The sequence below is a fragment of the Triturus cristatus genome, chromosome 7 (assembly GCF_964204655.1).
Source record: "Triturus cristatus chromosome 7, aTriCri1.1, whole genome shotgun sequence".
NCBI classification, from domain to species: Eukaryota; Metazoa; Chordata; class Amphibia; order Caudata; family Salamandridae; genus Triturus; species Triturus cristatus.
Window position 1 is genome coordinate 425,639,830 of NC_140590.1, and position 14,487 is coordinate 425,654,316.

At 46.0% G+C, this 14,487-nt stretch overlaps 1 protein-coding gene and 1 long non-coding RNA gene across 6 annotated transcripts in view; one reads left to right on the forward strand and one right to left on the reverse strand.

The window, feature by feature from the left end:
* LOC146809858 (uncharacterized) overlaps nt 1-14,487 on the forward strand; it is a 326,459-nt gene that overhangs the window by 287,889 nt on the left and 24,083 nt on the right. For 3 of the 5 annotated variants that reach the window (XR_014966495.1, XR_014966496.1, XR_014966497.1), the window contains one exon: nt 5,820-6,422. This is a non-coding gene — a long non-coding RNA (uncharacterized LOC146809858). Of the gene's footprint in view, nt 1-5,819; nt 6,423-14,487 lie in introns of those variants that run through there. The other 2 variants (XR_014966498.1, XR_014966494.1) reach the window with 2 other exon arrangements.
* ABCC3 (ATP binding cassette subfamily C member 3) overlaps nt 1-14,487 on the reverse strand; it is a 693,015-nt gene that overhangs the window by 243,519 nt on the left and 435,009 nt on the right. The window contains exons 16-17 of the mRNA XM_085616719.1: nt 10,520-10,646; nt 7,667-7,843 (exon numbers count right to left, since the gene is read on the reverse strand). Of these exons, the coding sequence (XP_085472845.1) occupies nt 7,667-7,843; nt 10,520-10,646 (304 nt within the window). The remainder of the gene's footprint in view (nt 1-7,666; nt 7,844-10,519; nt 10,647-14,487) is intronic.

Below are 14,487 nucleotides of genomic sequence, written 5' to 3' on the forward strand. Positions count from 1 at the left end.
GATGTTTGAGTGGGACTTTTATAGGACGTAGAGGGATGGTCTGAGCCAATGGTTTTGGAGCCAGCTCTATAGAAGGAGGGCCAAATGAGCCTCTAGGGGAAGGGAATTGAAGGGCCCCCATGGACTTAGCATTTTCTGTCTTTTTTCATCTTTTCTAAAGATGTGTCAACTGAGGGCCCTTCAAAGATGCCCTCGATCAAAGGGCTGATTTAGAATAGCAGCGTGTACCTCTTGTTTGAATCCAAGCATGCCTGCACAACAGAACGCTAGTGTTAATGGTGCAAGATGCAGTATCAGCAGCGTCTAGCGCACATTTGATTGAGGTGTTTGTGATTAATTTCCCCTCTTGCATAAGGTCGTTGGCCTTTTGTTTGTACTGGTCAGGATGGTGTTCCATGAGCTTTTCAAGCTTGTCATAGTGAGCCCTGTCGTACCTGGCCAGTAAAGCTTGGGCATTGGCAATTCCCCAATGATTTGCAGCTTGTGATGCAATACGTTTACCAGACGTGTCTATTAGTTTGGACTCCTTATCTGGAGGGGGCATGCAGGCAGGACTCTTCAAGTTAGCCCTCTTGCGTGCAGTAGACACCACAAGAAAATCCAAAGGGATCTGACCTATAATGTAAATTGGGTCATTGGGAGCTGCCTTGTACTTTTTATTTATCCTGGTATTTAGAATCCTGGCTCTGACAAGGTCTTTAACCCCTTCCCTGCCGGGGTAATTCCCCCACGGTGCGGGGGGGGGATCCGCAGCGCCGCTGTGCTCGTGACGAGCTCAGCTCATCATGACTTACAGTGCAGGTGTGCTCATGATGAGCTGAGCTCGTCACGACCCCGCCCACTGATTAATTCTCCTCCACAGGCGGGGAATTTATCGCACGTGGGCAGGCCGTGGCCGTTATGACGAGCTCAGCTCGTCATGAGCGCAGCTCCACTGTGACTCATGACGAGCTGAGCTCGTCATGAGCATGGAAGGGGTTAAAGAATTCCAGGGCATGTGTGAGCATGCCTTTTAACATTGGCAGAGTATACGTGGACTTTTGCGAGGGTGCAAAGGTTTCAAGTAAAAAATCATCATTTAAGGGATCAGAATGTAACTATACCCCGCGGTATTAGGCAGCTCTATTGATGAGGTGCGCAAACCCAATATTGTCATCTGATGGTGATGGCCTAGATGGATAGAGGTCAGGGTCATTATGTGGGTCGGGATCTGTGTTGTAGTCATCCCTAGGGTCTACATCGTGTGGGATGGTATGTGCATCATCATCATCCCCGTGTGGATCGATGGTCCCAACCCCATCAGTATGATCATCATCAGTATCTGATGTTTGAGGTGAAATCATTTTTTGTGGGGAGTGTGGTGGAGAAATTATAGGATTTGGATCAACTGGAGGAGAAGAAGGAGGTGGGGAGGTGTTAGTTGCGTAGGTAAGATGTCTTTCCTCGGTGCTGAAGATTTTGGGTCAAACTGTTCTTTGGGACGACTTTCTGAGACTTTCTGTGGAGTTTTGGACTCCTTGTGTTTTGTTCTTGGAGTTTGTGGCTCCAAGACTTTTTTCGGCTGCGACGATTTTTTTGGTTCCGAAGTACCAGAGAGAGAGAGAGAAAGAGTCCCGAACGAAGGAGGAAGAAGGACCACTCTCAGCTTAATGGCGCACTATGTGGACACCAACCAAAGGTTGGGGAAAAACATGAAGAGATGCAACCAGAGCCTACCAGGCTAGCCCACGGAAGGAAGACCAGCGAAGCTACGGCCAGGAACCAAAGGGCAAGAGATAGAAACTGAGCAATGTCCTAGAAGGACAGGCGGGAGCAAGAAACACGCCAAGTGCACACCCAGGCACCAAAGGGGGGACAGGGGAGCGCAGTAACAATCTGAAGCACACTGATGCGGGCCACCACTGAAACATGCACAGAGCCGACAGCCACAGAGACAACAAGATGGCGTAGCTAAAAAAAGCATAGGACTGCCAAACCAGGCAGCTTGAAGACTAAGGTGAGAACCAATTTAAGAAATACAGATATGCAGGGTGCAGAACCTAGGACGACTGACATCAGAAGAGCTGTCCCGCAGGCACAGCCGACATAGTATAGGGTGATACCTAATGAAAGGGGCACATCCGAAGGAAGTGGAAGCAGAGGCAGCAGAGTACCAATAGGAGTATAATAGGAAAGAATCTTAGAATTCTAGACCACATCCTCAGACTGGGAATAAAAATGAATCCTCGTCAAAAAAAAGAGATATCGTTCAGTATCTGAGCGCCAAAAAGGGAGCAGTGTAAAGACGGGGAACGACCACAGGATGCAAAAGGGGACCCTATTGCTGAAGATGCAGGAAAAGCAACGAAGTGCACATAAGAGTACTGAAGGACACCCTGCCGCGTAGATCAAGGGCAATCCCGAGTGCAGCCCTGAAAAGCTCCCTGACCCATGGAGACATAGGACCAGACCTCGCAGCAGCAAAGAGAGGTGGAGATGTAGGAAGAAGAGTACCCATGGCAACCTGCATGTATGTATGTATGTATGTATATATATATATATATATATAGCCACGACCATGCAACATGGGTGTTATAGGAGCACACCGAGTGCATTAGTGGCAGGTGGTAGCCGCATTAAGCGTGAAAAACACCATGAAAACCTCCCAAGGAGGAGAATGAGGCATACAAGCAAGACGACCCATGACGTGTAGAATATAGCGCCAAGTCACAACATCGAACACCGTACAACGGCAAGATAAGAGCACCAGGGAACGCATAGAGCCCAAAGGATCTCTAGGCCCACCTGACATAAAGCAGAGCTATACAATAGCATACAAGTACCCCACCTGGAGTATGGACACCCCAAACTACGGGGAACACCTCTTAGGACAAACCACAGTCAGAGGGCCAGACACAACAACCTGTGGAACACTGCCACAGTAGGCTTACTGCCAGCTCAAAACGCATAGTGCATCGAAAGAATGCTAAATGAAAGGGTAACCACCCCAGAACATGCGAAAAGAAGACCTGGGAAATATAGGCTTAAGAGGGAGGGCGAAGGACCGCAAGGAGGCGCTGAACAGCCGATTCGGCATGGACATCAAACAATAGAACCCCGTCAAAGGGTAGCTCAACAAGTCGCTCCCAGATATTCTTCGGGAAGATGCTATCCCGCAACCAAGCATGGGGCCGCAAGGCAACAGAACCAGCCATAGCTCGGCCTAAGGAACTGACAGTTTCCAGGGCCGAACGGGTCGTGAATTCAGCAAGGTCACGGCCATCCCGGAGAAAATGAAGGAGGTCAACACGGCGCCTTCAGAGGTGGCCGAAAGAAGAGACTCTGCAGAGTCCCACAGGGCAGAGGTAGCCCGAGCCAAGACACACACTGTATTCAGTGAACGAAGGGCAGCACTAGTGGAGGCGAAGATGTTACGACCCCACGACTCAAGCCATCTGGACTCAAGGAGGGAGGAAGCATTAACTGAGGCAAGGAAGGGAAGGCAGTTTGCAAAACAAACCTCTGCACGTCTGGGTGAACAAATAAGCAAACTGGATTATGTAGACCAGGATGGTGGCGGTGCAAGACAGAACGAGCCACCGGATCACCAGAAGCTGGCCAAACCCAGGTGCCCAAAAGGGCATCACAAACAGAAGCTTCAAAGGGCAGAAGCGGCTCCACATTCCCGACCCATGGTGAAGGACATCAAGCAGAGGGTCCACAGGCAAGGGGACCAAAGGGGGCTGCATGATTAGAGCACGAGTGGCCAAGGAGACTACTCTAAGAAATGCCGCACCGGCCTTGGTAGCCCTCCGAGGAGGGAACAGCAACTCATTTGTAGGTGAGTGCTGAAAACTAAGTCTTCCAAGACACTGAGGGTGCGACCAATGCCCAAAGGAAGGGAGCCCCTTTGTCGAATGGGGGTCCTGATGGGGCTCCTAAGGAGGCGGGGATCCTGCCGGGTCCACAAATTCTAAGGGGGGCACAGGCAAGGATAGATCTGGCATGGCTGGACATGAGGGCTACGCCAAACTCTCTCCAGAAGCTTCCAGAGAAGCTCCAGAAGTTTCCGGAGAAGAGTCAACAACCCAGCGTCGATGCGGCGCCAAAACAACTTCGGTTGGCACGGACCCTGCCTCGTCTGGAGCCGACTCGCTCCATCCGGCACCGAGTTGGCCCCATCCGGCGCCGATTCCCCGTCCACCACAAGCTCCGCTTCCGAAGAAGGGGACGGCGCAGGGGAGGCAAGCCTCCGGCACCGCACCGGTGCCGACTCAGCCTTAACCGCCGGAGCTTGGGAGGCAAGCCTCCGGCACCGCACTGGCACCGACTCCGCCTCAACAGGCTCTAACTCCACTTCTTACTTCAGAGTCGGAGCCGAGGAGGCGAGTTTGTGGTGCCAGAACGACGCAGGCCCCAGCTCCAGGCAGGCGGCCGCCTTGCCGGAAGGTCAAGGTGTGCTCGAAGCAAGGCTTTGAGCACCAGCAACCGCCTTCGACGCCACAGGGAACCCCATGTGACTATCCGGAGAGGCAGGGGTGCTATGGATCATAGGGGGGGACCCAGCCGGGCCACACCCTGACGACACCATATCTCCTTCGTCCCTGGAGGGCAAGGGCATATTTGGCACCGGGGGCAAACCCACCGGCGAGTCCGTTGGGGATCCCGTAAGGAGCGAAGGCCCAGAGGACGCCCCAGGGACAGGAGAGGACCCAAGGGAGGCCTGCAGAGCCACGGCATAGGCCTCCATTTGGGTCCAAGTCACCCCCGCGCCCGGATAGGGAAGGCGCGACTCCCGGGGGAGCATGTCTGGAGGGCTCTGGGAACTAGTGCCCCCGACAACAGATGGAAGTGAGGTCGCGACTTACCCATAAGGGGCGAATGACGTCTCCGGGCCCCAGAGGCAAACCAACGCCACAACGGGAAACCAGAGGGGCCTGCCGGCAATGAGGAGGGAGGAGGACGAGACGACTCCGACCGGGACAAGCAAGCCAAAAGGTGCTTCATCCAGCGCTCCTGCCGGGACTTCGGCTTGAGGTGTTGGCAGGCATCGCAATCCGTCGAGTCGTGGTGTTTGCCCAAACACCACATACAGATAAGATGTGGGCCCATCACGGACATTCCCCCGCGAACAGGAGGTACACGTTTTAAAACCCTAAGGCATCGCACACTGTTCCAGATGCGAAGCGTCAAAAGGGGCCTGAAAACAGGGTAGAGGAACCGCTTACTCCCGATCCGCGATGTATGCGGAAAAGAAGGAAAACTAATGTCAGCGCACCGGGAGGGACTTATATGACCTAGCTGACATTAGGTACGTGGACAACGTCAGGGTGGGGTGGTGTGGTGCCATCCCCCGGCGCGCAGTGGTGCTGCTGCAAAACATTTTGCGTATCCAGTCTGACGCCTGGGGATATTCTAAGTTAAGGAATCTGCGGCTAGATGTCTCTATCAGATACTGTTTGAGCATGGGTTACACAAATTTCATTCTCCTTGCGGGCCTTTAGCAACAATCACAATTTTAAATCTTTTTAATGTCTTTTTTCATTATAGAAATACAGGCGTTTACAGAATAAAATGTACGCCCGTTACTTATCTATGACCCGGCACTGATTATAACTAGAAAGTCAAGTATGCTCTGGCAGTCATACGAACATTTGTACACCAATGGGCCAAATGTCAAAAATGACATGATTTTGCAAAGAACGGCTACGAATTTTAGTAGCCTTTTTATAGACCACTTTTTGGCAGCATAGTTCAATAGTCACTGTTGAGCACTTTGTAGCACTATATTTGTATTGTTTGTGGTATATTTATGTTTGTTTTTGTTCATTTGTTTGCAGAAACTTTCAGGTCTTCATCCAGAACCCATGCATCCTCCTCGGACTAGGCGCATCTACACCCTTGAGTGAGTCAGAACCAGAGCACCCTTATTGTTGTGGGGAGCAGACCCGGCGTACCACCCTCTGAACCAGCATATCCACGTCATTGCATGGGGCGAACCTGGTGGATCGTACTCGGAGCAGCGCATCACCTTCGGCATCAACACCTACTGACGGAGCAACAGCCATGCATAGCATCTTGAACCAGCGTTTGCACTCGGGACCAATGCATCAGCGCAATTGCTTGGAGAAAATCGATGCATCTCGACCACTGCATGGCTTGACGCTGACGCATCACCTCTGCTGCACCTCGTATCGTCGTTGATGACGACACATTCTGGATCAAGGTACTGTGGTTCAGCGGGCCCAAGTGGGTCCCTGTATCCGGCCCGTGCTCTAGCACAGTCTGCCTGAACTTTTGACTTTTCCACAGTCTAGCATGACAAGATAACCCATTTAAGCGCTTATTGCTTCTGAGTGCTATTTTGACATTTATTCTTTAAAAATTCATATCTTGACTAATACAGAGTGGATTTTTGTCATCTTTATCTTGTTTTATTTATAAAATCATAATATATTCTTCTAACCTGGTGTGGGGTCGTTTTGTGGCGTTTTCACTGTCTTACTGTTTGAAGTGTTGCACAAATACTTTACACATTACTTCTGAAGCTAAGCCTGACTGCTCTGTGACAAGCTACCAGAGGGTAAGCACAGGACAAGTTAAGTTATGTAGTGTTGTACACTTACCCTGACTAGGATTGAGGTTCCTGCTTGGACAGGGTGCATACCTCTGCCAACCAGAAACCCAATTTCCAACAATGGTGTGTAATAATAACTTGGGTTGTTCTGTATATATAGATCGGGAATTAGATTCTCAAACAAGACTACTAGTAAATGTTGGTGAAATGGTATACTTTTCGCATGAAGAAAAAGGAAGTGCTTGTGAATCGCCCTGTATGGAGTGTATGGACTACGTCTGGTGGATACTTAATTTGTTAGTGGAACTTATGGGATATGTAGTCCTACTGTTTGCTACGATGCGTTAATATTCAATTGGGGCTGCTGACCAATACCAGGAGAAAGATAAATGAGAAAGATAAATACCAGGAGAAAGATAAATGTATAATTCTGACCTCGATGTACTTATTAAAATTTAAACATTACTTCACAACTAGGAAGTTTACATTCAGTGGTAGGGAAATAAGACTTTGACTGGTTGTCAAATAATTTACACCATCAAAGGGATATGTTCATAGAAGCTATAAATTCAAAAACAATACACGCCCACCAATACATTTGTGCAATTAAAAAGACTATCAAATTCAGAAGCTGTGGTAAAAGATGGCTGCACTGTGGGTAGAAATGGGTACCACTCAGTGTAAGTATGCATTTCAGCATATGATTTATTTTGAGATCATCTACTGACAGAGGGTGCACAGGGGGTTTGCTAGTGTATAGAGAAGTAAAGAAAATATTTATTTGCTACTTGGATGATCACTGAGGATGTACTGAGTTAAACTTTAATTTATTGTTGGAACGACCAACAGCCCATTGGAGGAGTAATGTTCATGGTCACCTGTCTGCGTTATTGTATAAGGCTACTGTGACTTTGGAAGCAATGTGTGTCCTCTGACAGCCAACGCACATCTACCTTTTTTTTCATGAACATCCAGTGGTTTTCAGGCCTGTGATGGATGGCCATGATTTAAACAAGTTTGACAACTTTTTTGAATGAGGATACATTTTCAATTAATACATTTCACTTGAAAATCGGACTTAACGAGACTTGGGCAAACAGTTCAACAAACCTTTTCTCCGATTTCTGTTTGGTCTCCTCCAGGAAGCATTTCGAGGTCGGTTTTCAAAGCACACGCTTCCAACACATTCTGGTATCGACACTCATTGCATGGCTGCCCAAACAATATGTTGTCTTTCAAGGTAGAATTCTGGATCCAGGCTTGTTGAGGAACATAGGCAACTGATCCCTTAAAAATAAAAAAATGCCTGACATGACTTTTATAGTACCTTATTTCAGTATTTATACACAAGGAAACATAAGTGAAAATCAATATTAGGGTTTAAACAAATGATCTTAAGACAATAAATATCTTGTGCAAAAGTAAATCACATGCCATATTATCACCAGTAGATGATATTATTACACTTCTCTGAAGCCTAGCTAGTTTTCACCCCATCCAGAGTGCATCACCTTAACATTGTCCCTCTCAAAGTGATAGAATCCCACCCCTAATATCATTCCTTCAACTCCAATCTGAAGTCTGTACACCTTAAACTATATATACATGGTCACTATGGTTTCTCTGGAGCTCAGTATTTATTTCACCAAGGGGGATTTTCAGCAACTCGGAAATTCATCTCATGAGGATGTGTTACCCACTCCAATGCTTGCATGTGCCTTATTTTGGTTTATGAAGCACATAAAAGCTATACGGTGAAACATTAAAAAAGTGCTTAAAAATATATGACAGCAGGCAAAGGTCACCTTGACAACATTCCATAAGATAATAGTTGTCATTGTTCCCCAGGAAGCCAGTTTATGTGAAATCCCCCTTTCTGCTTTTTCCACCCCTACAACCTGACAACAAAACAACCACTCCAAAATGCCAACACAAAACCCCATAACAATACACTTAACCCAAGGGAGCCAGCAATACACACAGGATCACTTAACCTAACAGAGTGAACATGGTTTGGCATGAAACTAGTAACCATACAAGCTCAGACCCCCGGCCGCCATTTAGTTAAGAACTCCTGTACCTTTGAGTTATCCTAACAGAAGTAAGTATGGCCATCTAAACAAATCCACAAAGTTGTAGGCTCCATAAGAGCTCCAAGTTTCTGAAGTGCCCAGAAATGCTCCTGGAGATCCCACTGCCTCACAACGGTTTGGTGGCAAAAGTAGGAGCAGACAAAAACTCCACCCGACATGCCTTCACAGGTGATTTAGATGGAGCTGCTCAGTAGATCTCCTGTCACAGAATAAAGTTCCCTACAAAGATAGGAATAGCCCAAGGGTACAAGGAAGGCAACCGATGGTGAGGACGCTTGGAATGGAATGAGATGCATCCTCGGGATAATACAATCCAAGGAGCATTTGAACCACAAAGCCCCTAGAGTCATCTCCTTCAGCACCTTCATAGAGTCCCAGAACCAGTAAGTCATTTTTGCATGATCTGTTCTCCAGGTCTTCCACCCTGGATGACAGACTGACAAACTGGGATTCACGCTGATTGATCACTGAGAAATTCTCCTCAATAGCCGTGCGGAGGTTAGACTGAGACATCTCCACCAGGCGGGATTGAATGTTATCCATGTTTTTAGATAGCTTTTGTAGGACAACCAGAGTCTTTAGATGGGTTGACTTCAAAGCTCAAGAGTCTTTCTGATACTCCTCTCTATGCTGCAAAAGATGTTGATATATAGCATTCAGGGTGGGAGCGTCCTGCACTGGTGGAAAATTCACCCTGGCATTCCGAACCCTGGATTAAGACTGGTTGAAATATCAAGTGAAGCAGACCTGTATGGGTAACAATTAATTGGAATTATCTCGGTCCCATCAGGGTCCCATAGCAATTCTTCTGCCTTATTAGGTACAGAAGAAGAAATGTGGTCCAATACCCCCATGCTCGAAGGCTGTTGTAACAACATCCTCCCATTGTCTTGCTGATAGTCCCCAGAGACTACTCATTTCACTCAAAAGAAGGGTCGTAGTGATGCCGTGGGAGAGTCCTGAGCTCGTAGGGGGACTATTTGGGAGCTCTGAAGGGATGATGTCAAATTTGTCTGCTAACACTGATAGGGCTGCTTGAACATCATTATTCTCGCTCTACGAAGTCCACTGATATTTTCAAATACATACTTTGGGAAACCAATGTGTTTCCGAATATATGTAGTTTTGAAACCGGAACATAGGGAAAATAGAACTTTATTTGAGTGACTCTGCAGTTGATCATGACTGTCATACCAATAGTGGTACATGTTGACAGCACAGGAATAAAATTGTGTAATGACGTTAAAATAGCTGCAGAGGTGCTCATGTGCTACTACTACAATGCTGATATTTTCAGGGGAGTGAATGTTTTAACATTACAAATGGCTACATAATTCACAAATACAGACAACTTGGTGTTAGTGTATTTTTAAATGAAGGTGTACATTGAATAGTGTTCACTGATGAAGAAGTAAATATGGTTAAATACTAACAATGTGCATACAGATTGAAATGTTAAAAAACTCAAACCAGGATTCTTACCTTGAAGTAGGTACCTAAACATTCATTAATTCATGAAAGGAAACAAGGAAAGTTTGTGAATTGCATTAGAAAGTTTAATCTCCAATTCCACTACTTATCTAGTTCATACATCATTCTATGTATGTATCCATCATATGTAACAATTCAAGATCAGTAGGTATACTGACGAAAGTAACATGTATAGAATGAAGTGATGGTGACACAATCACAATCAAATATGTGAACATTATTAATTATATATTGGTGTAGCAAATCAATTGTAGTATCGTTTTAGACTTTAAACAATATACAACATTGCCGATCACTATGAATTAAGAGAGTCTTATTTTGTCTCAGTCTAAATATACATTATAATTATTTTGAAAAAACAATCTACACTGTTACCTACCCGTACAGAGACTTCTCCTTCGAGTTTCTCCATTTCACCTAGGAGAGCGGATATAAGCGAAGACTTCCCACAACCAACCTGGCCAACAACAGCAACTAAGGAACCACTTGGAACTACGATGTTGATACTACAAAGGAAATATGATTAAACATGGTTTGCATTTGTCATACAGATTCAAGCCAAATACCAGTTGCCTGTTGTTATAATGATTAAATGCATATTGCATGCTTTTCATGACAGAATCGGTTTAATGTAGCTATCTTATTTAACAATATTAATGGGTTTTCAAACATGTAAATGAAACTACTTAACCAATCAGAAAGTGACAGTTTATGCATACTCAAGGATCAAACTGTTATGCGCAGTGATAATAAAAAGCAAATTGGTAATTTGTAAGCATTTTATGATGATGTCATCTTCTTGATAAAGTGTGTTTCGCCACAACTATGCTCAGACTATGACATCAATTAGGATCGACTTTATTCTTGAGAAGTTGACAAAATGTACCCTTGACGGGCGGGTTCCTCATGCCTTTGCCTTGAAATGTTGATGCAATATATTTTCCCACTCATGGCCTTTCAAGCTGTCACTTTCACAAAAGGAGTAAATAATGCACTACAGAACTATTAATCAATAATCATTACAAAGCTTATATTAAAAGAAAATCAGACTCCTGCTTAAGGGAGCTTAAAGATAATTTACATAAAAATAATTAACAAAGAGAAAAATTCGAATAAATCGGTATCAAACCCGAATGACTGCCAAGAAGACGAAGCAATCCTTGGATAGTTAGCTTACTTTCATGACATTCAAGGACCATCTGACCTGCAAGGGACCATTTTAGCAGAACACTTGAGCAGGCCACACACTCAGTATACAGTGGCAAACTTAGGAAGATGCATACAGACACTAGCTGAAAACAGTGCCCAATCACAAACATCTTTGTAAACCTATTTCTGTAGGTTTATAACTGAATTATGAGTAAATTAACCCATTTTCCTTACATTTTCTAAAAATTCCGGTAGTGCTCCTGGGAAGTGGGGATGGTAATTAACTTCGAGGAGTACTCAAAAAAGGTAAGCATCTGAACATATGCAAATGTAATTATGCAAATAGACACGTGTAAATAATTACCAAAAGTGCATTTTCACACGTAAGTTCACGTTTGGTCAATTCCAAACATGAATATACACATTATTCGGATGCTTTGTACACACATGTTGTATTTTTATGTGGAATTTTGTGTGAGAATTGGTCATTGAGCAAGTAACTGTACTTATATTCAAGGTTATACTGTAAGGCAAAATCTGATTTTCAAGACCATGAGGTGCTTTTACTCTCATATTGGCAGGCTTAATCTTAAACTGAATGCTCACTAGTAAATAGTGTAGATTCAAAATACAGACTTTACTTGCCTGAATCATGAGATATTTTCCAGGTGTAAGAAAAATGTTTCTTGCCCTGTAAGCATTTGTTTGTAGGTTGTAATGTTGTATATTCTCATCCTGTGCATTCTCGTGCCATCTAGTGTTGAGCCAGACATTTGAATGTTGTTTTTCTTTGAAGAGGTTTTTCTAGTCATGAAATGTGCGGAGACTCCTTCTTTAGTGACTAATGAGCATGAGCACTGACTACATGTTAGATGGGTGAGAATGAGTATGGAGTGTCACATGAGCATAGTACTGTGCACAATGCTCATTGTAATGTTATGTCTTGTTGATTTGTATAGAGCATTTGGACAGGTGTGTAGGTGTGTGGTACCCCTTGTTCTTATACGAAGAGCCAGGTCTTCAGCTTATTGCAGAACTCAAGAAGTGAGGAGGAGAATCTGATGTGTTAAGGGAGGTGATTCCATGTCTTGAGTGAGATGTAGGAGCAACCTCCAATTTCGCTTTTGTGGATGTGCAGAATGTGTGTGAGTGAGAGTGAGGCAGAGAGTTATTGTTTGGTGGTTTGGAGAAAGTCCCTGCAACTGCTCAGGTATTCTGGTCCTGTGTTATATAGGGCTTTATATGTGTGCGTGAGAAGTTTGAATTGGGTGCCAGTGAGGATTTCTGTGGCGCGGTGCGGTGAGGTGTGATGTAAGTGCAGTGTGGAAGGCTGCCTACGAGTCTTGAGGTGCTATGATAGATGGTCTGGAGTGTGTGTAGGAGTTTTTGGGGGATTCCAGCTAAAAGAGTATTCCGGTAGTCCAGCCTGCTGGTGATGAGTGCTTGTGTGACGGCCTATCTGGTGTTCTCAGGGAACCATTTGAAAATCTTTCACAGCATGCATAGTATGGTGAAGCAGGAGGTGCACACTGTGTTGACTTGGCCCATAATATTGAGCTTGTCATCTAGGATGATCCCTAGATTTCTTGCATTTCTGTGGGTGTGGATGTTGGTCCTAGCTCTGACCGGCACCAGGTGGAGTCCCCTGGCGACGTCTTATTGCTGAAGACCAGTACTTGTCAGAATTGAGCTTCAGGTAGTCAGTTCGCATCCAGTCTGTCACCATGGTTATGCAGTTGGTGAAGTTGGGTCTAGTGGCGGTTGTTTTGTCCATCAGAGAGAGGATGAGTTGGGTGTCATTGACGTAAGAGGTGATGGTGATTTCTTGTGATCAGATGATGTTTGCGAGCAATGTCATGAATATGTTGAAAAAGGTAAGGATGGTCATCAATCACTGTTGGACTTTGCATATCAATGTCTTGGCCTCTGATGTTAAGGGCTGCAGGCTGACCATTTGGGTTCTTCCTATGAGTAAGGAACAGATAAATCTGAGAGCGGAAACTTGTATTTGAACCTCGTGGGGACTTCTGATGAGGTTGTAATGGGAGACAGTTACAGAGAGGTCAAGTAGGATGCGGTCTGCTGTTTTTCCTCGGTCAGGATGATTCGAATGTCTTTGGTGGCCGAGATGGTGCTGTGTCAACTAGTTGTAAAGGGAAGAAATCTTCAACCAGCCCTGGCTTCTGGGTGGGGAGGTGAACACATGTTCATCTACAGTGCTACATGCTATGAACAGAAGCTTTTCTGTTTGTTTCATGCTTGCTGTATACAGTAATACTCTGCATAAGACATTAAAGCAGTAACCCCCATTAGCGGTGGCTAGCATATGGTTGATGCAGATGTCTAAAACAAAGTCAATCAATCATTCAATCAATCATTTGTAAAGCGCACTACATACCCGTGAGGGTCTCAAGGCGCTGGGGGGGAAGAGGGGAGTTGCTACTGATCCAATCAGGTCTTGAGTGTTCTCCTGAAGGTCAGCAGGTCTTGGGTCTGTTGTAGGCTCAGTGGGAGGGTGTTCCATGTTTTGGCGGTGAGGTGGGAGAAGGATCTCCCGCCGGTGGTAGTTCTTTGCATGCGTGGAACGGTGGCTAGTGAGAGGTCGGCGGAGAGGAGCTGGCAGTTGGGGATGTAGAAGGAGAGACAACTGTTGAGGTAGGCAGGGCCGGTCTTGTGGAGTGCCTTGTGTGCGTGGATGAGGAGCTTGAAGGATATCCTCTTGTTGACGGGGAGCCAGTGCAGGTTTCACAGGTGGGGGGTGATGTGGCTGTGGCGTGGTACGTCGAGGATCAGTCGTGCCGAGGCGTTTTGGATGCGTTGTAGTTGTTTGATGAGCTTGGTCGGGGCTCCCGTGTAGAGGGCGTTTCCGTAGTTGAGTCTGCAGCTGACGAGGGCCTGGGTGACTGTCTTTCTTGTGTCTCTTGGGATTCATTTGTAGATTTTGTGGAGCATGCGGAGGGTGTTGAAGCAGGAGGAGTAGACGGCGTTAACTTGCTTGGTCATTGAGAACCATGAGTCTAGGATGATTCCCAGGTTGCGTGCGTGGTCTGTGGGTGTCGGGGTTGTCCCCAGTGCCGTTGGCCACCAGGAGTTGTCCCAGGCTGAAGGGTTGGAGCCGAGGATGAGGACCTCCGTCTTGTCTGAGTTCAGCTTCAGGCGGCTGGCCTTCATCCAGTCGGCGACGGCATTCATTGCTTC